Source organism: Diaphorina citri, unplaced genomic scaffold (genome assembly GCF_000475195.1).
Source record: "Diaphorina citri unplaced genomic scaffold, Diaci psyllid genome assembly version 1.1 scaffold37, whole genome shotgun sequence".
Taxonomy (NCBI): Eukaryota; Metazoa; Arthropoda; class Insecta; order Hemiptera; family Psyllidae; genus Diaphorina; species Diaphorina citri.
In genome coordinates, this window is record NW_007377474.1 from 310,027 (window position 1) to 330,748 (window position 20,722).

Here is a 20,722-nt window from a genome sequence, read left to right on the forward strand (position 1 = left end):
ACACTGAGTTCTGATGGATTAGGTTTGTTAATCTTTGGATTAAGCTTACAAAGATGGCAAAATATGGAGTGAAATTGAGAGGGGTTTGATTTTTATTTCTCTTAAATCTGTTGTTGGTGAAAGAAACTCAAAATAAACTCTACTATATTTCAATCCCTAGTCATCCCTCGCAAACTCTCAAAACCCCAGCGTGCCTTGGCTAGTTGGCGTCACAAACCCTCACAAAGCGAATCGACCTCCCATGCTTAACTTTCACCCGATGATCCAGTCTGCGTGGGCAACATCTGCACGAAACTAATCGGGAACATTCCCCTACTGTTCGGATCTGCCTCGAGCATCCCCTCCATCCAGTTATCATCATCCGGACAGCTACTTAGGACACACAGGATGTCTCCCTCCTTGAAGGATAACTCGTCTTCGTTATCTGCAGAACAGTCGTACAGAGCCCGACATCTCGGAAGAGAGGAGGGGTTGAGGGGAGAGGAGGAAGGAGGGGGGAATGTACCACCCCTCCCCTCACCGCTCGCTGGCTGCTGCTCCAGAGGACAGTAGAAGTAGGGCTGTTGAGGAAAGCAGAAATATGGATGAATTAGTACCGTAGTGCAGGTGGAGACACCTAGGAGTACACTTTAAGATTGTGGGCACATTGAAATTGAAAGAGGCATGTTAAAGACATTTTATCACCGGTACATATTTACGGTATTCAAAACTAGAGATTTTGGAAGAGACAAGAAAATATCTAATAACTAGGTACACACAAGAGAAAAATTTAATGAGTATAACAAAACATTAAATAAAGGATACAATAAACAAATCAACAGCTAAAGCTAGTATTTTGCTCACAAAGCTGTGATCAATCGAAAAAAACTTCTTAATCAAAAAATAAAACCCCAAAACCATTATCAAGGGTTTGTCGGAAATCTCACAACTTGGCACAAAGTCATCAAACGTATTTTAGAACTTAATTCTCTTCCCAGTAATCTAATTGCAAATTATGACAACTTTTCAATCCGGATTTGTGTTACAAAAGTGGATGGAAGCGAGACATAGAAACCAAAAGTAGCTCTGTTAGAGGAAGCCATGGTTAAATAGCGAATGATTCAGGCTGGGTAAGGTTAATGTGAGTAGGCGGGTAGCTTGTCGCCGATTGGAGGGTAAAATTCTCATCACTAGAAATAGAAACCTTAGACTCGTTAAAAAAAAAAAAAAAAAAAAAAAAAAAAATGTGCTAAAACAAACTCGACTTATGAGCATAATAAAAGAACCCACGGTTACCTACCTGTCGTGTGAGGGCGAGGTTTGTCGGTCGAGTCCCGAAGCTGGCATGTTTTGTATGAGGAAGTCTACCAGATGAAATGTGTTGCTCATCTCCCTCGTGATGGCCAAATGTAGGGCAGTCCCTCCCGAATCCTGGAAAAATGGGAACAATAGACATAAATAATTTGAGCCCGAGTAAATTGGAACACCTCAAATGCCTTCAGGCACACTACATTTTTCAAGGGCGCAGGACGGTTTACCTTATTTTTGGGATCAATTTAATTTGAAGAAACCATTTATACTCCATTTGTCAAGGGTTCAGGACAGTTCATCTTGCATAGGGGATCAATTTAATTAGAAGAAAATGATTGATTTTTTCAATGAAAGAAATGATATTACTTTTTTCAGAAAAAAACTCTATATCAATTGTGGTACATCTATAGGTGTACTCTAACTTGTTAAGAAAAGCTTCCCTTACTTACCGAGTTGGGTAGGGGTGCACTCAGATCGCCCCCCTCTCCCCACACCTGCAGCAAATGATACAGATCCTTGTTATTGACGGCGTGTTCAAGGTCACTCAGCAAATCCTTCTCATCCTGGCAGGTTCGAACCACGTACTTCTTCTCCACATATTTGGCCCGGATGTACTCGCATCTCTCCTCCCTGGGATGGGAAAATAAAGGAAAAAACATATTAGAGGTTAAAAAAGAGCCGAACAAACTTCGACACCGCCGGAAATCCAACTCGGGACCTCCGGAGTGCAAGCCTAGTGTGATACCCACTCGGCCACGGAGGTTGCTTTCAAAAGTTAATATATCTGGCCTGAAGGACCAAAATTAAATACATTCGGCCCGAAGGACCAGAATTTAATATATTCCGCCCGAAGGACCAGAATTTAATATATTCCGCCCGAAGGACCAGAATTTAATATATCCGGCCTGAAGGACCAAAATTTAATTCATCCGGCCTGAAGGACCAAAATTTAATATGTATGTATGTATGTTGCAAATGTCGGGATCTTTGACCATTAGGCCATTTTTCCTCTCGCATCCCAATATTTCCCTACAATGTCATGTACTTTTTGATCAGTAGGTACGGTTAATAATTTATGAATAACTTGCTCAATAGAGGCTCAAAGAAGCAAAACATAGGAAATCCGGTCTGAAGGATCAAATTTTTTATCCGGCCTGAAGGACCAAAACATTGGATATCCGGCCTGAAGGACCAAAACATTGGATATCCGGCCTGAAGGATCAAAACATTGGATATCCGGCCTGAAGGATCAAAATATAGTATGTCCGGCCTGGAGGATCAAAATATAGGATATCAGGCCTGAAGGACCAAAATATAGGATATCCGGCCGGAAGGACAAAATATAGGATATCCGGCCGGAAGGACCAAAATATAGGATATCCGGCCGGAAGGACCAAAATATAGAATATCCGGCCGGAAGGACAAAATATAGGATATCCGGCCAGAAGGACCAAAATATAGGATATCCGGCCGGAAGGACCAAAATATAGGATATCTGGCCTGAAGGACCAAAATATAGAATATCCGGCCGAAGGACCATTTTTTTCAATGCTGAAAAAAGAAAGAAAAATATACAGGATGCATCAGTTGTATCACTCACCTTCCTAGGAGGAGGTACAGGGTTGCTCAACTGATGAGCCTCTGTCTCCGAGGCGAGAGATGAAAGACTTTCACTGGACACCCTGTATGCATCACTGGGCTGACCATTGCTGATTCTACTCTGGGCGGGAGCGGGGGGTGGGGGGCCCTGGGGTCTCTTGATATTACCTGGGACACGAGAAAACTTAGTTATAGAAAACGTTGTATTGTATATATAAATCAACAGTCTCTTTTTCGCTTTCTTTCACAAGGATAAATCAGTTAAGTATTATAGGGTTTAGACTCTGTGTTAAAGTCTGCTTGTTTCCATAAACATCAAAATGTTCAAGAACCACTCAACTTGAGCATCCTTGTCCATGGAATCCAGACGGTCACAGACGGGTGACCGTCTGGAGCAACAAGTTCTGCACTCACGATTTTGAAGTATACCTTATTAGATCATTACAAATAGCTCCTATGCAAATGGGTCAACAAGTGTTGAAATCTCCGCAAGAATAGCATAGTTTGAAAGTGGAAATTTTCGGAAATCGAACTCTAAACTCACAGTGGACATTTTCGGCAGCGTCTGGAACAACAAGTTCTGCACTCACGATTTTGAAGTATACCTTATTAGATCATTACAAATAGCTCCTATGCTAATGGGTCAACGAGTGTTGAAATCTCCGCAAGAATAGCATAGTTTGAAAGTGGAAATTTTCGGAAATCGAACTCTAAACTCACAGTGGACATTTTCGGCAACCGAACTCTGAACTCACCTGACTTATCCAGAGAGGAAGCACCAGTGGGTTTGAGGGTAGGAATTTCACCAGGGGGTATGACTAGTTTGGCACCGGCTGAAAATGGATCATCACTTTAAATTAATACCAGAAATACAAAGCCCTCTCTTATCTTCTTGGTGGACGCCTTGGTAATTTTGTGAAGTAACTTTCTCTTGTCTTTAAAAGAAAGATAAAGCCAGCCGCGCGGAGTAGCACGTTTAATGCACCAGTTCTCAATGGACAATACAAAGCCCTCTCTTATCTTCTTGGTGGACGCCTTGGTAACTTTGTGAAGTAACTCTCTCTTGTCTTTAAAAGAAAGATAAAGCCAGCCGCGCGGAGTAGCACGTTTAATGCACCAGTTCTCAATGGACCACTGAAAATAAGTGACGTTGCGTGTGGTTAGTATCGGGATGGGTGACCATCTAGGGAATTGGGTGCTGCTTGCATTTCCCGGCCTCACTCAGACTGGGTACTTACTACTTACTTTCCCAGTCTGGAACCACATCAAATGTTCAAGAACCACTCAACTTGAGCATCCTTGTCCATGGCTGGAATCCAGACGGGTGAGCGTCTGGAGTAACAAGTTCTGCATTCACGATTTTGAAGTATACCTTATTAGATTATTACAAATAGCTCCTATGCTAATGGGTCAACGAGTGTTGAAATCTCTGCAAGAATAGCATAGTTTGAAAGTGGAAATTTTCGGAAATCGATCTCTAAACTCACAGTGGACATTTTCGGCAACCGAACTCTGAACTCACCTGACTTATCCAGAGAGGAAGCACCAGTGGGTTTGAGGGTAGGAATTTCACCAGGGGGTATGACTAGTTTGGCACCGGCTGAAAATGGAACATCACATTAAATTAATACCAGATATACAAAGCCCTCTCTTATCTTCTTGGTGGACGCCTTGGTAACTTTGTGAAGTAACTTTCTCTTGTCTTTAAAAGAAAGATAAAGCCAGCCGCGCGGAGTAGCACGTTTAATGCACCAGTTCTCCATGGACCACTGAAAATAAGTGACGTTGCGTGTGGTTAGTATCGGGATGGGTGACCATCTAGGGAATTGCGTGCTGCTTGCATTTCCCGGCCTCACTCAGACTGGGTACTTACTACTTACTTTCCCAGTCTGGAACCACCTCAGATACAATGCCACAATGTTGATGTTTTCACTGCTTGACTGCTTCTTCATTTGTAGCCACAAGGTCTTCCAAGGTGCACTAAGCAAGAAAGGCCATAAAAAGTCAGTTTGTTACTTTCCCAGTTCTGAATAGAAGACGTTCAAAGTACTCACCCAGGTGTATGGCTTTGGTTGAATCATTGGACGGGGATCTCTTGTGTACGTTCATCGTATGGTAAATAGAAGACGTTCAAAGTACTCACCCAGGTGTATGGCTTTGGTTGAATCACTGGACGGGGATCTCTTGTGTACGTTCATCGTATGGTAGCCATGCGGGTCGGAGGGAGATCGGGCGTGGTGGTTACCAGGTAGAGTACCATAGCTGTTATATTGGGGAGGAAGGGGAGCCGTACGCTTCTTCAGCGTACCTAGACCGCTTATACTGAGACTTGAAGAACCTGCGACAACAGAGAACATTGGTGGTTCAGTGAACTGTAGGGCCCACTCAAAAAAAGGACTATATAATGATAATGATAGCCCATCGGCACTCCTAATGAAGCAATGGCCCGATAGGGTCCAAAATCTAATAAGCAAAATAATCTCCTAGTTTATTTGATGGGGGTGTTTGGCGACAAAATATTCGCCCAGTTACATTAACCTCAGCCTGAGTGGGACCGAGAAAAGCCAACAAATCGCAATTGAAAAGATAATCACTTATCTGGATACCAATCACGCGCAATAACCCAATAACGCAATGCTTAAAATAACCCATGAGGGATCTGGTGCAGTGATCTATATGGGAACTGATGCATTCAACGTGCTACCACCGCTGCACGCTAGCTAGTGTCCTTAAGCATTCAATAGTCTTCGCCTCACAGAGCTCTAAGGATTGGTAATCGAATCGTTTGTGATTTATGGTGAAATCAAGGACACACTATATTTATCGAATGCAGGTTTTATTTTTCAAAGGATATAGGTACCTGCATATAAAACAGAACCAAGGAACATTTACCACTTACCTGACGTTAATTTCTTGGCAGAAGAAGGAGCAGACACAGAAGAAGAAGGTGGCGGCATCTGACGGTAACTATTGGATTTAGGCAATGTTGCTTAAAATAACCCATGAGTGATCTGGTGCAGTGATCTCTATAGGGGGACTGATGCATTCAACATGCTACCGCCGCTGCACGCTAGCTAGTTTCCTTATGCATTCAATAGTCTCTGCCTCACAGAGCTTTAAGGATTGGTAATCGAATCGTTTGTGATTTATGGTGAAATTAAGGACACACTATATTTATCGTATGGAGGTTTTATTTTTCAAAGGATATACATAGGTACCTGCATATAAAACAGAACCAAGGAACATTTAACACTTACCTGACGTTAATTTCTTGGCAGAAGAAGGAGCAGACACAGAGTTTGATTTTTATTTCTCTTAAATCTGTCGGTGAAAGAAACTCAAAATAAACTCTACTATATTTCAATCCCTAGTCATCCCTCCCAAACTCTCAAACCCCCAGCGTGCCTTGGCTAGTTGGCGTCACAAACCCTCACAAAGCGAATCGACCTCCCATGCTTAACTTTCACCCGATGATCCAGTCTAGGCCCACACAAATAAAGGACTATATAATGATAGCCCATCGGCACTCCTGATGAAGCAATGGCCCGATAGGGTCCAAAATCTAATAAGCAAAATAATCTCCTAGTTTATTTGATGGGAGTGTTTGGCGACAAAATATCCGCCCAGTTACATTAACCTCAGCCTGAGTGGGACCGAGAAAAGCCAACAAATCGCGATTGAAAAGATAATCACTTATCTGGATACCAATCACGCTCAATGTTGCTTAAAATAACCCATGAGGATTGGTAATCGAATTGTTTGTCATTTATGGTGAAATTAAGGACACACTATATTTATCGTATGGAGGTTTTATTTTTCAAAGGATATCCATAGGTACCTGCATATAAAACAGAACCAAGGAACATTTAACACTTACCTGACGTTAATTTCTTGGCAGAAGAAGGAGCAGACACAGAAGAAGAAGGTGGCGGCATCTGACGGTAACTATTGGATTTAGAGTTGGACTCACAGGTTGAGGACCGGGAGCGTGGAGATTCCGTGTATGAGGACGGACGCGAGTGAGAGGTGAGCTGTTTCCGTTCCGGAGTTACACACCCGTTCTGTGAAGAGGAAGCAAATAATTAATTTTCAATTTATAAAGTTTCCATTTATTATTTTTCAATAAAACACTCAGAACATACTGGACTTTTATAAATGGTATACCCATCCGAATAAGCAGAGCTTGTGCCACGGATGGGGGAAAAGAAGTATGCTGTCGTTAGTGGGTAAGGCCAGTCAGAGGTTGATGCAATGTTCACAAAACAGTAATATTATTGTATAACCTTTCAAACTGCATGTAAATTGATTTATTTAGACTGTATCTCAATAGTAAAAGAATTTCCGTTCAATGTTGCTAGATTTTAGTCTAACACTTAATGGGGTGTAAGTAAGCAACATGGGCTACAAAGGAGAAAAAAATACATTTTTAGATAATATTAGATTCTTGTTTTGTAAGTCTCTCTGGCAACTATTTGACACAGATTTTTCCGCTTCATAATAAATGCCGTAGTGCATGACAGTTCATTGAATTACCCTTGCAAACTGCATATCACAATAATTTATTTATTTTGTTAATGGATAAGTTTGTCATGAAAACAAATAATCAATTCAATATAATGCCTACAACTTGCAAGAAGACAGTCATAATGTGGCTGAAGAAAAAGCTTGAAACTCTACATACTCGTATATCAATTGTGGTACATCTATAGGTGTACTCTAACTTGTTAAGAAAAGCCTCCCTTACTTACCGAGTTGGGTAGGGGTGCACTCAGATCGCCCCCCTCTCCCCACACCTGCAGCAAATGATACAGATCCTTGTTATTGACGGCGTGTTCAAGGTCACTCAGCAAATCTTTCTCATCCTGGCAGGTTCGAACCACGTACTTTTTCTCCACATATTTGGCCCGGATGTACTCGCATCTCTCCTCCCTGGGATGGGGGAAAAAAACATATTAGAGGTTAAAAAAGAGAACAAACTTCGACACCGCCGGAAATCCAACTCGGGACCTCCGGAGTGCAAGCCTAGTGTGATACCCACTCGGCCACGGAGGTTGCTTTCAAAAGTTAATATATCTGGCCTGAAGGACCAAAATTAAATAAATCCGGCCCGAAGGACCAAAATTTAATATATCCGGCCCGAAGGACCAGAATCTAATATATCCGGCCTGAAGGACCAAAATTCAATATGTATATCCAGCCCAAAGGACCATAATTTTATATACTACCCGAAGAACCGAAATTGAAAATATCCGGTTCGTAGGACCAAAATAATGAAGCTCAAATAGTTAGTATTAGGCTACTTACATGGTACTCGAAGCATTGGGTTTGTTAGCAATGTTGAGCTTGGCTTCCATGACTTCGTTGAACCCAGGATTACTCATATGTCTCGCTATGATGAGCTGAGAGGTGCCTATGTTGTCCAGAGTGAGGGATTGGATGCGAGAAATGTGCACTCCGAGGTCGCGATGTATTCCGGAACATTCAATGCATACGACCACGCCGAAGTTTGTACATAGCCAGGTAGCGTCTGAGAAACGAAGAATTCGAGTTTGAAAATGCAACCATAGTTAGTGAGTGAAGTCAGTCGTTAGTGAGTAAGGTCAGTCAGAGGTTGATGCAATGTTCACAAAACAGTAATATTATTGTAAAACATTTCAAACTGTATGTAAACTGATATTTATTTAGACTGTATCTCAATAGTAAAAGAATTTCCGTTCAATGTTGCTAGATTTTAGTCTAACACTTAATGGGGTGTAAGTAAGCCTGTTCTTGATTTATCCGTATTATTATGTATATCTGGCCTGAAGGACCAGAATTCAATATGTCATTGTATATCCAGCCCAAAGGACCATAATTTTATATACTACCCGAAGAACCGAGATTGAAAATATCCGGTTCGTAGGACCAAAACATTGAAGCTCAAATAGTTAGTATTAGGCTACTTACATGGTACTCGAAGCATTGGGTTTGTTAGCAATGTTGAGCTTGGCTTCCATGACTTCGTTGAACCCAGGATTGCTCATATGTCTCGCTATGATGAGCTGAGAGGTGCCTATGTTGTCCAGAGTGAGGGATTGGATGCGAGAAATGTGCACTCCGAGGTCGCGATGTATTCCGGAACATTCAATGCATACGACCACGCCGAAGTTTGTACATAGCCAGGTAGCGTCTGAGAAACGAAGAATTCGAGTTTGAAAATGCAACCATAGTTAGTGAGTGAAGTAAGTCGTTAGTGAGTAAGGTCAGTCAGAGGTTGATGCAATGTTCACAAAACAGTAATATTATTGTAAAACATTTCAAACTGTATGTAAACTGATATTTATTTAGACTGTATCTCAATAGTAAAAGAATTTCCGTTCAATGTTGCTAGATTTTAGTCTAACACTTAATGGGGTGTAAGTAAGCCTGTTCTTGATTTATCCGTATTCTTAAAGGTGTGTCCACACTTGGTCGACCGGCCATCGATCATTTGTCGACCAAACCGTCCACACTGCCTCGACAACATAATTATATTCACCTCGTCAATTAACTATGTTTGGACACCCATTAATTTATACGCTTAGGACTGTTAATGTTCTAGTAAACTCACCATTAGTGGAGTTACAATCACAGCACCTATCATTGCCAGGGAGCCGTGTCAAATGCTTGATTACAACACTTAATGGGGTAAGCCTGTTCTTGATTTATCCGCATTCTTAAAGGTGTGTCCACACTTGGTCGACCGGCCATCGATCGATTGTCGACCAAACCGTCCACACTGCCTCGACAACATATATTCACCTCGTCAATCAACTATGTTTGGACACCCATTAATTTTTACGCTTAGAACTGTTAATGTTCTAGTAAAACGCCCCCAGTGACTCACCATTAGTGGAGTTACAATCACAGCACCTATCGTTGCCAGGGAGCCGTGTCAAATGCTTGATTATCGTCTGTTGGAGCTCCAGTAGAGACGGGTTGGTATTGTTGTTGTTGCCTCCTCCTGGACTCCCAATTAGAGTTAAGTTTCAATTGTTTGGGTTCAACTCCCAACTAGAGATAAGTTTCCAATTGCTTGGGTTCGACTCCCAATAGGAGCTCAGGGTTCGATTCCCTGTTTGTACTCTTCTGCTTTCAGAGGAGTTTTACTTTGGTATCATTAAGTGAGAGTTTTATTTTTATTTTTGGTCTATTTTCTTATTAATACTGAATAGGTAGGTACTTCTGAAACAGAGTAGGTACTATTTTATACTTAATTGCAATACTCTGTATTCTTAGAGGTGTGTCCACACTTGGTCGACCGACCATCGATCAATTGTCGACCAAACCGTCCACACTGCCTCGACAACATATATTCACCTCGTCAATCAACTATGTTTGGACACCCATTAATTTATACGCTTAGGACTGTTAATGTTCTAGTAAGAACTGTTAATGTTCTAGTAAACTCACCATTAGTGGAGTTACAATCACAGCACCTATCATTGCCAGGGAGCCGTGTCAAATGCTTGATTATCGTCTGTTGGAGCTCCAGTAGAGACGGGTTGGTATTGTTGTTGTTGCCTCCTCCTGCTTTACCGGAGTCATCAAATGCTCGCAGTAGGGCAGATTCCTTGCAATTGACGAGAACAGAGAGCCACGCCTTCTGATCCGAATCATCTTCCGCTTGGAAGTGGTACGTGCGAAAAAATTTGACCCGATTACATTACTTTCCTTCCTGTAGGATAAGGAAAGTAAAAAACACCGACCCTATTTAAATAGGAGAAGGCTAGGGAAGAAGGATACTAGGGAAACTAAGGACACAAGTAGTTCAGTGGTAACGTGCTCGCCTACCATGTAGAAATTCTCGGGTTCGATGCCCATCATCGACAAAAAAAGTGCACTCGTATTTCGATTGTTAATCATCAAACAGTTTACTTTCTGGTGTTCTCGCGTCGACCTAGCAGTTAAATGGTAAGTTGGGAAGTACTGTGTCTCTTCTCGCCCATCTGATATGAGGGTCATGCTACATTATGGGTAGTATGGATATGCTAAGACACAGACTCGTAAGTCCAATGATTCATCGCTACGAAAATAAAAACAGTATAAACTTACATCTTTGAAGCAAGGCGTTGGGTTTCTGATCTGCTCCAGCATGGCCCACTTGACCGTAGCCTGCGCTATATGAGGGTCATGCTACATTATGGGTAGTATGGATATGCTAAGACACAGACTCGTAAGTACAATGATTAATCGCTACGAAAATAAAAAACAGTATAAACTTACATCTTTGAAGCAAGGCGTTGGGTTTCTGATCTGCTCCAGCATGGCCCACTTGACCGTAGCCTGCGCTATGTTAGCATTGTACTCGCGTGAACTCTGAGTCCCTTGTACTGTACCTCTACTCCGCTCATAACCAGGCTCATTGAAATAAGGCTCAGGCACTAGGATAAGTGACTGGATTGAGACTAGCACCTGTATCATGAATTAGAAATAAGGTTTGGTTTAGTTACTCCGCTCATATTGAAATAAGGCTCAGGCACTAGGATAAGTGATGACTGGATTGAGACTAGCACCTGTATCATGAATTAGAAATAAGGTTTGGTTTAGTTACTCCGTTCATAACCAGGCTCGAAGAGAGGATGGGTTGAGGGGAGAGGAGGAAGGAGGGGGGAATGTACCACCCCTTCCCTCACCGCTCGCTGGCTGCTGCTCCAGAGGACAGTAGAAGTAGGGCTGTTGAGGAAAGCAGAAATATGGATGAATTAGTACCGTAGGTACGTGCGATTGTCTGCAGAGGGGAAAATTAAAACAGTTTTAGTTCTTTTCGGAGTATGGAATGAACAGTGGAACAAGGAGGTCATGTGTCAATATTTCTTTTACAATTGTGTTTTAAAAAGTTTGAATTTTAAGTTTTAAGTAGGGGGGAAATTAGAACAGTGTTAGTTCTTTCCGATAGTTCTAATCTAGAAAAGACAGCGATTTTTTTTAAAAATGTAAATCAGCTTCTGCAGAGGGGAGGGCAGGAGAAAAAATTGGGACGTATTCCCGTAAAGAACGGTAAAACCTCTTGTTTCCTCTTAGCTTTGATTAAAACAGTTTTAGTTCTTTTCGATAGTTCAAATCTAGAACATACAGCCATTTTTTTTTTTTTTTAATCATCTTCTGCAGAAGGGAGGGCAGGAGAAAAATTTAGGACGTATTCCCCTAAAGAACGATAAAAACTCTTGTTTCCTATTAGATTGGGGATTATATGATACATTAGGAATAAGGAGGACTAAAAATTTCCAAGTTATATGCAGACAAAATACTACCTACTTATTTCATGTTCCAGTGGAAATACCAAAAATAATCCTTGTTTATCCTGCCAGAACAAGGATTATTTTTGGTTGAAGCGCCAAAAATAATCCAGCAAGTAATACTTACACGACACCAGGTCAAAGCATCGCTTATCATCGGGAACCGGTTTGATTTGGCACGTGAGTAAATTGACTCGGGTGGGTGGCTTGGTTTCATCCCCGTGACAAATATCCAGGAACCCATCCGCCTGAACGCAACACTTCCGCTTTTGCCACACACGCCGCATTTTACCCTCGGACTTTTTGAGCAAGTGGGTGGAGAGATCAACCGAGACAAATCCAGAGAAGAGTGAGAGCTGAACTCCTAACCCTCTAATCCACGAAATCCATTAATCCAGTGACAGCTGCTCCAAAAGGTGCAGATTTGCAGGAGAAGAAGTGGAGGAAAAGAAAACACTGCAGCAGCTGTCCGTAAACTTCTACACTCTAGCGGAAATATTTTGAACTTCCGTTTAGAGCTCAGACTAATTTAAGGTCGCGTTTACAACTTTACAGGGTCACGCCAAATCTTTTGTCTCATTTCAATGTTGAAGTTACTGTTGACTTTTTCGTAAGCTCAGGGACATGAAATCATAAAAAATCGCATTAAAATTAAGTTTCAACATGTAGTCCCAGGACTCCCAATAGTAGGTCGCCTACGAGCGCAAGGATCACCATTTTTAGGCTTCACTTTTTCACTGTTCAGCTTTCTCAACCTCTTTGAACGTTAGCACAGATAGCTTTATAGACCCCTTCAGTGATGATGTCAGAAAACAAGATGGCGTCAAGTGCGTAGAGTAAACAAACATTTGTTTACATCTGCGTGCCGCAAGAATTGTTTTATTACTGTTCCTCGATCTTTCGTTATTCTATTCAGACAAATCTGATTTTTCTTTAGTCCTTTTAACTTAAATGCTAAATGTATACATCCCAGCTTTTATCTCTTTCTTCTTTGATTCAAACCAGCTCCTCAACAATTTTATTATCCTCACGCGACTGAGTACATTCCGAAATAGCCAGCAGCACGTGTTGGTGTTTTAGCGGCTTTAGCTTTCGCTGAATGGTGATGGCATGAAAAAGAAAAGATATCTTTTTGCAACAGCCATACACCGGGGTGATAGTCTCTATGTTTAATTGGCTCGTCCTAAACTGCAGTCAACCATCGTGAGGACTTGGGCTTGTTCACTAAAGCAAAGAGACCCCTTTGAAAAACTGCCAGCAAGCTAGGCTGGTTAGGATTAGCTGTTCTCCCTATTTATAATCGTGTTGTCGCAGACGGTAAACTTAGCAAAAGACGTAATGAACCAGAAGGAAAACGTCATATTGCGAAATATGAAGTGCTAATCGTAAAATCGCTTTCAGCCTTGGAGCTCTTACCTCACACATATGGAGTTGAAACATTTTCCTTTCCTTATCCAATTCATCGGCTATCTCGGCGGGTTTCACCTCAGTTCGTATCAGGCCTGCTTCTTTGGCCTGCGCTTTCTTCTCCTTCTCGATCTTAGTGTACTTGGCTTCGTAGTCTTTCCACGCCTTATCGAAGGGACGCTTCAGGTCGCCCCGTACCCCTCGGAGGTCACCCTTGAGCAATGTCTCCAGGGGGAACAGGAAGGCCAAGATTGAGATGGTTCGACCAAGTAGAGAAAAACATCAGAAGCCTAGAAGTGTCTTTGGAAGCAGCATTGGATAGAAATTCATGGAGGCGCATTGTTGACGAGGCCAAAAATTAGCTTGGTTTCCAATCACAATGGAGATAAGGTAAGGTATATCAATATGATTACGATCAAATTAAACCCATAATAACTTACAGGTAAAACAAATCCACATAATTTTGTTATATGGGATATCTGTTGTGTAATTGCAAGACTATGAGCATAGTAAAAGAACCCACGGTTACCTACCTGTCGTGTGAGGGCGAGGTTTGTCGGTCGAGTCCCGAACCTGGCATGTTTTGTATGAGGAAGTCTACCAGATGAAATGTGTTGCTCATCTCCCTCGTGATGGCCAGATGTAGGGCAGTCCCTCCCGAATCCTGAGAAAATGGGAACAATAGACATAAATAATTTGAGGCCGAGTAAATTGGAACACCTCAAATGCCTTCAGGCACACTACATTTTCCAAGGGCGCAGGACGGTTTACCTTGCTTTTGGGAGAAACCATTTATACTCCATTTGTCAAATCAAATTAAACCCATAATAACTTACAGGTAAAACAAATCCACATAATTTTGTTAGGTATATGGGATATTGGGATATCTGTTGTGTAATTGCAAGACTAGTAAAATTCTGTTCTGCTCATGTGCTAAAACAAACTCGACTGATGAGCATAATAAAAGAACCCACGGTTACCTACCTGTCGTGTGAGGGCGAGGTTTGTCGGTCGAGTCCCGAAGCTGGCATGTTTTGTAACTGTTTCCGTTCCGGAGTTACACACCCGTTCTGTGAAGAGGAAGCAAATAATTAATTTTTAATTTATAAAGTTTCCATTTATTATTTTTCAATTAAACACTCAGAACATACTGGACTTTTATAAATGGTATACCCATCCGAATAAGCAGAGCTTGTGCCACGGATGGGGGAAAAGAAGTATGTAATAGAAGTATGCTGCAAATGTCGGAATCTTTGACCATTAGGCCATTTTTCCTCTCGCATCCCAGTATTTCAATGTCATTGCTGGCTTCCACGGCAGAACAGAAGTTTAGGTGTGAAGCAAATAAATAAATTAATACACAGCCAAAATCTCAATTGCAAAATGTCGGAATCTTTGACCATTAGACCATTTTTCCTCTCGCATCCCAATATTTCAATGTCATTGCTGGCTTCCACGGCAGAACAGAAGTTTAGGTGTGAAGCAAATAAATAAATTAATACACAGCCAAAATCTCAAGTCAAATTCCCAACAGGTTGGGCTTGGATACAGTAATCCGTGGTTGTTAGCAAAAGCGCCAAGTCGCGGGTTCGATTTCCGCCAGGGCTGAATTTTATCCTAGATATGTAAGGTTGTTTCTCGGAACGGCTGGCTTCCTCCTATCCTATCCTATTGTCCTTCCCTATTCGCTTTCGGTAAGTTAGACCTCTAATCTTACAGTTCCCGCTATCAATCCTCTTGAAAAATCTTACAAGCAAATCCAGAAGAAGGACTATCATTAATACCTACCATGGATACTACTGCAAGGGCGTTTGCAATCCGATGTAGGATGTCTTCGGACAGTCTTTTTCCAACAGTATATATGAAACTAAATGTTCTCCAAAAACGAAACTCTTACCCTATCCTCCACCACTGTCTCATCATCCGAGAAGTCCGTGGACACCTCATCATGTCCACCACTGCTCAGGTTCCAGTCGATAATCACATGCTCAAAGAGAGACTTCTGTCGGTTCGTATCAGGCCTGCTTCTTTGGCCTGCGCTTTCTTCTCCTTCTCGATCTTAGTGTACTTGGCCTCATAGTCTTTCCACGCCTTATCGAAGGGACGCTTCAGGTCGCCCCGTACCCCTCGGAGGTCACCCTTGAGCAATGTCTCCAGGGGGAACATGACGATGTTGTTGATGTTCTGCATCTGTGGGAAGAGAGATGATATAAAACATTAGCGAGACGTGCACAGCGGAATTAATTATTGATAAATAATAAATATACTAGACGAAGTTAGTATGGGAAAGTTTTTTTTCCACTAAATGATAAGTATTAAATTCTAAAGAAACACATGACATGAATATTGAGATTATTGAGTCATTGTTTGAATCATGTGCACAGGCAATGTGTGTATTAGATTCACATAATATCTCTGTCTCTGTTCAAATCCCCTTGACTTCTGTCCTGCCAGGGCCGATCTCAGCAGTTCTTCACACGCCCTATGTCCCCGTTCCTGCGCTAAGGTCAGGGGCGTTTTGTCATGCGCATTGCGAATCGAAGGAGAAGCCCCGCTGCGCAGGAGAAGTTTCATGCATTCCGTTTTGTCCAGGAGGGCGCACAAGTGCAGGGCCGTGTTGCTGAAACAAGGATCAGTTTTCAAAATAAGATATCAATATGAAGACCAAGATTGAGATGGTTCGACCAAGTAGAGAAAAACATCAGAAGCCTAGAAGTGTCTTTGGAAGCAGCATTGGATAGAAATTCATGGAGGCGCAGTGTTGACGAGGCCAAAAATTAGCTTGATTTCCAATCACAATGGAGATAAGGTAAGGTACCTATATTAATATGATTACAATCAAATTAAACCCATAATAACTTACAGGTAAAACAAATACACATAATTTTGTTATATGGGATATCTGTTGTGTAATTGCAAGACTAGTAAAATTCTGCTCTGCTCATGTGCTAAAACAAACTCGACTTATGAGCATAATAAAAGAACCCACGGTTACCTACCTGTCGTGTGAGGGCGAGGTTTGTCGGTCGAGTCCCGAAGCTGGCATGTTTTGTATGAGGAAGTCTACCAGATGAAATGTGTTGCTCATCTCCCTCGTGATGGCCAAATGTAGGGCAGTCCCTCCCGAATCCTGGGAAAATGGGAACAATAGACATAAATAATTTGAGCTCGAGTAAATTGGAACACCTCAAATGCCTTCAGGCACACTACATTTTTCAAGGGCGCAGGACGCTTTACCTTACTTTTGGGATCAATTTAATTTGGAGAAACCATTTATACTCCATTTGTCTAGGGTTCAGGACAGTTCATCTTGCATAGGGGATCAATTTAATTAGAAGAAAATGATTGATTTTTTCAATGAAAGAAATGATATTACTTCAGTGGCATATAGTTTTTGAACCCATGCTCTCCTGATTACCAGGCTAATCAAATCTTACCAAGATTTCTACAGGATGGATCCCATTTAGTTGAGAAACCTCAGACACAGTATCAACTCTCTAACTTACCAAGGTTTTCATAAGGGCAGACAACTCCTTGGTAACAACAGCAAACTTGAGAAATGCTGCCCCAATATCGGGTTCCTGATCTTTGTTGACAGCATAATCTCCAAGTTTGTCCAATACACGAGAGAAGTACATTTCATTGTCGACATGGGCTGTGGCATATAGTTTTTGAACCCATGCTCTCCTGATTACTAGGCTAATCAAATCTTACCAAGATTTCTACAGGATGGATCCCATTTAGTTGAGAAACCTCAGACACAGTATCAACTCTCTAACTTACCAAGGTTTTCATAAGGGCAGACAACTCCTTGGTAACAACAGCAAACTTGAGAAATGCTGCCCCAATATCGGGTTCCTGATCTTTGTTGACAGCATAATCTCCAAGTTTGTCCAATACACGAGAGAAGTACATTTCATTGTCGACATGGGCTACAAAGGAGAAAAAAATATATTTATAGATAATATTACATTCTTGTTTTGTAAGTCTCTCTGGCAACTATTTGACACAGATTTTTCCGCTTCATAATAAATGCCGTAGTGCATGACAGTTCATTGAATTACCCTTGCAAACTGCATATCAAAATAATTTATTTTGTTAATGGAAAGTTTGTCATGAAAACAAATAATCAATTCAATATAATGCCTACAACTTGCAAGAAGACAGTCATAATGTGGCTGAAGAAAAAGCTTGAGACCTGGATCTGTCAGACCATCTGAGACACCAATGGTCTGAGATCTTTTCACCACACACAATACGTAGGTCTGTTAGACAGTCCAAGTGTGAGTGGCTGGCATAGGACTTAGGTATAGGATCTGGCAACTATTTGACACAGATTTTTCCACTTCATAATAAATGCCGTAGTGCATGACAGTTCATTGAATTACCCTTGCAAACTGCATATCACAATAATTTATTTTGTTAATGGATAAGTTTGTCATGAAAACAAATAACTAATTCAATATAATGCCTAAGTACAACTTGCAAGACAGTCATAATGTGGCTGAAGAAAAAGCTTGAGACCTGGATCTGACCATCTGAGACACCAATGGTCTGAGATCTTTTCACCACACACAATACATAGGTCTGTTAGACAGTCCAAGTGTGAGTGGCTGGCATAGGACTTAGGTATAGGATACTCACAGTTCCCTGAGTTATGGATTGATTTGATAGCTTTCCTCATCTTTGTTACACCATCCCTGTCGTAATCTAGAGTCTGAAAATAGAGCAAGAACAAAAAAAAAAAATCATTGAAAGATCTAGGTATCTTGATTTAAAATTTCAAGTCCTCATTCTCCATTTAAAGATTTTCCTTTTGGGTGAGTTTATTGAATGACAAGTTCAACAATACAACACTGTAGAATCAAGAATTACTCATCATAATCTAGAGTCTGAAAATAGAGCAAGAACAAAAAAATCATTGAAAGATCTTGGTATCTTGATTTAAAATTTCAAGTCCTCATTCAGGTCCTTATTCTCCATTTAAAGATTTTCCTTTTGGGTGAGTTTATTGAATGACAAGTTCAACAATACAACACTGTAGAATCAAGAATTACTCATCTCTGTGTTTGAGTCAAGTGTACATTACCTCTTCCAAACTGGCCACAGTCCTCCTACATTGTGGCATCCGAGACACAAAAGTTGAAGTGGTGGGTGAGTTATAATCTTCTCGAGTTTCCTCGACAAACTCATTAACACCAATTAATCCTGGCATGGTGATTGATGTGATTTTGCCAGACCAAGACAAACGAAAACACTTACTCATCTCTGTGTTTGAGTCAAGTGTACATTACCTCTTCCAAACTGGCCACAGTCCTCCTACATTGTGGCATGCGAGACACAAAAGTTGAAGTGGTGGGTGAGTTATAATCTTCTCGTGTTTCCTCGACAAACTCATTAACACCAATTAATCCTGGCATGGTGATTGATGTGATTTTGCCAGACCAAGACAAACAAAAACACTCTTATCGGGAAAACTACACCATTGTTATTATTTAGACATTCTAGTTTTGGGAAAATATTTAAGAAAATTCATAGTTCACAAACACAAAAATAAAAGTGATTACAGATTAAAATTTCAATGGGCACAGTACACAGTGGAGTAGAAAGTGTTCAAATAAACACCGAAAACACTCTTATCAGGAAAACTACACCATTGTTATTATTTAGACATTCTAGTTTTGGGAAAATATTAATTTAAGAAAATTCATGGTTCACAAACACAAAAATAAAAGTGATTACAGATTAAAATTTCAATGGGCACAGTACACAGTCAACACAGTGGAGTAGAAAGTGTTCAAATAAACACTATTCAAAGAAAACCTTTCACTACTCAAGCAGTTTTGTTTTAACTGCCAGACCAAGACAAACGAAAACACTCCTATCAGGAAAACTGCACCATTGTTATTATTTAGACATTCTAGTTTTGGGAAAATATTTAAGAAAATTCATGGTTCACAAACACAAAAAATAAAAGTGATTACAGATTAAAATTTCAATGGGCACAGTACACAGTGGAGTAGAAAGTGTTCAAATAAACACTATTCAAAGAAAACCTTTCACTACTCAAGCAGTTTTGTTTTAACTTTTTTATCCATTCTTTATTGAAGGTACAACGTCCGATTTGGATAAAAGTGGAGAGATCAACCGAGACAAATCCAGAGAAGACTAGAAGAGTGAAGTGAAGTGAAGTGAACTCCTAATCCTCTAATAATTAATAATCCACGAAATCCTGTGACAGCTGCTCCAAAAGGTGCAGATTTGCAGGAGAAGAAGTGGAGGAAAAGAAAAAGAAAACACTGCAGCAGCTGTCCGTAAACTTCTGCACTCTAGCGGAAATATTTTGAACTTCCGTTTAGAGCTCAGACTAATTTAAGGTCGCGTTTACAACTTTACAGCTTACAGGGTCACGCCAAATCTTTTGTTTCATTTCAATGTTGAAGTTACTTTTTTCGTAAGCTCAGGAACATGAAATCTTAAAAAATCGCATTGAAATTAAGTTTCAACATGTATTGTAGTCCCAGGACTCCCAATGGTAGGTCGCCTACGAGCGCAATGATCACCATTTTTAGGCTTCACTTTTTCACTGCATTGAAGGTAGGTACAACGTCCGATTTGGATAAAAGTGGAGAGATCAACCGAGACAAATCCAGAGAAGAGTGAAGTGAACTCCTAATCCTCTAATCCACGAAATCCAGTGACAGCTGCTCCAAAAGGTGCAGATTTGCAGGAGAAGAAGTGGAGCAGCAGCTGTCCGTAAACTTCTGCACTCTAGCGGAAATATTTTGAACTTCCGTTTAGAGCTCAGACCAATTTAAGGTCGCGTTTACAACTTTACAGGGTCACGCCAAATCTTTTGTCTCATTTCAATGTTGAAGTTACTGTTGACTTTTTCGTAAGCTCAGGGACATGAAATCATAAAAAATCACATTAAAATTAAGTTTCAACATGTAGGACTCCCAATAGTAGGTCGCCTACGAGCGCAAGGATCACCATTTTTAGGCTTCACTTTTTCACTGTTCGGCTTTCTCAACCTCTTTGAACGTTAGCACAGACAGCTTTATTTTTTTGTACTCGCGCATGCGGAGTCGTCCCATTCGAAAACGTTTTCCAAACAATCAAAAACGTTCTGGAAGCCATTTTGTTTGAATAATTTTTTGAGAGGGTTC

General features: G+C 40.9%; 1 protein-coding gene across 1 annotated transcript; it reads right to left on the reverse strand.

The window, feature by feature from the left end:
* Positions 1 to 95: 95 nt before the first annotated feature.
* On the reverse strand, positions 96 to 19,325 carry LOC103512657 (arfGAP with SH3 domain, ANK repeat and PH domain-containing protein). The gene is made up of 16 exons (XM_026825988.1): positions 19,188 to 19,325; positions 18,643 to 18,811; positions 18,198 to 18,270; positions 17,337 to 17,485; positions 15,645 to 15,743; positions 13,563 to 13,718; positions 12,846 to 12,903; positions 12,270 to 12,516; positions 10,321 to 10,553; positions 8,836 to 9,058; positions 7,638 to 7,818; positions 6,767 to 6,950; positions 5,033 to 5,227; positions 4,412 to 4,489; positions 2,891 to 3,057; positions 96 to 560 (listed from the first exon to the last, which is right to left on the reverse strand). The coding sequence occupies exons 2-16, from the start codon at positions 18,766 to 18,768 to the stop codon at positions 246 to 248; spliced, it is 2,484 nt and encodes an 827-aa protein (XP_026681789.1). The 5' UTR covers positions 18,769 to 18,811; positions 19,188 to 19,325; the 3' UTR covers positions 96 to 245.
* Positions 19,326 to 20,722: the final 1,397 nt, after the last annotated feature.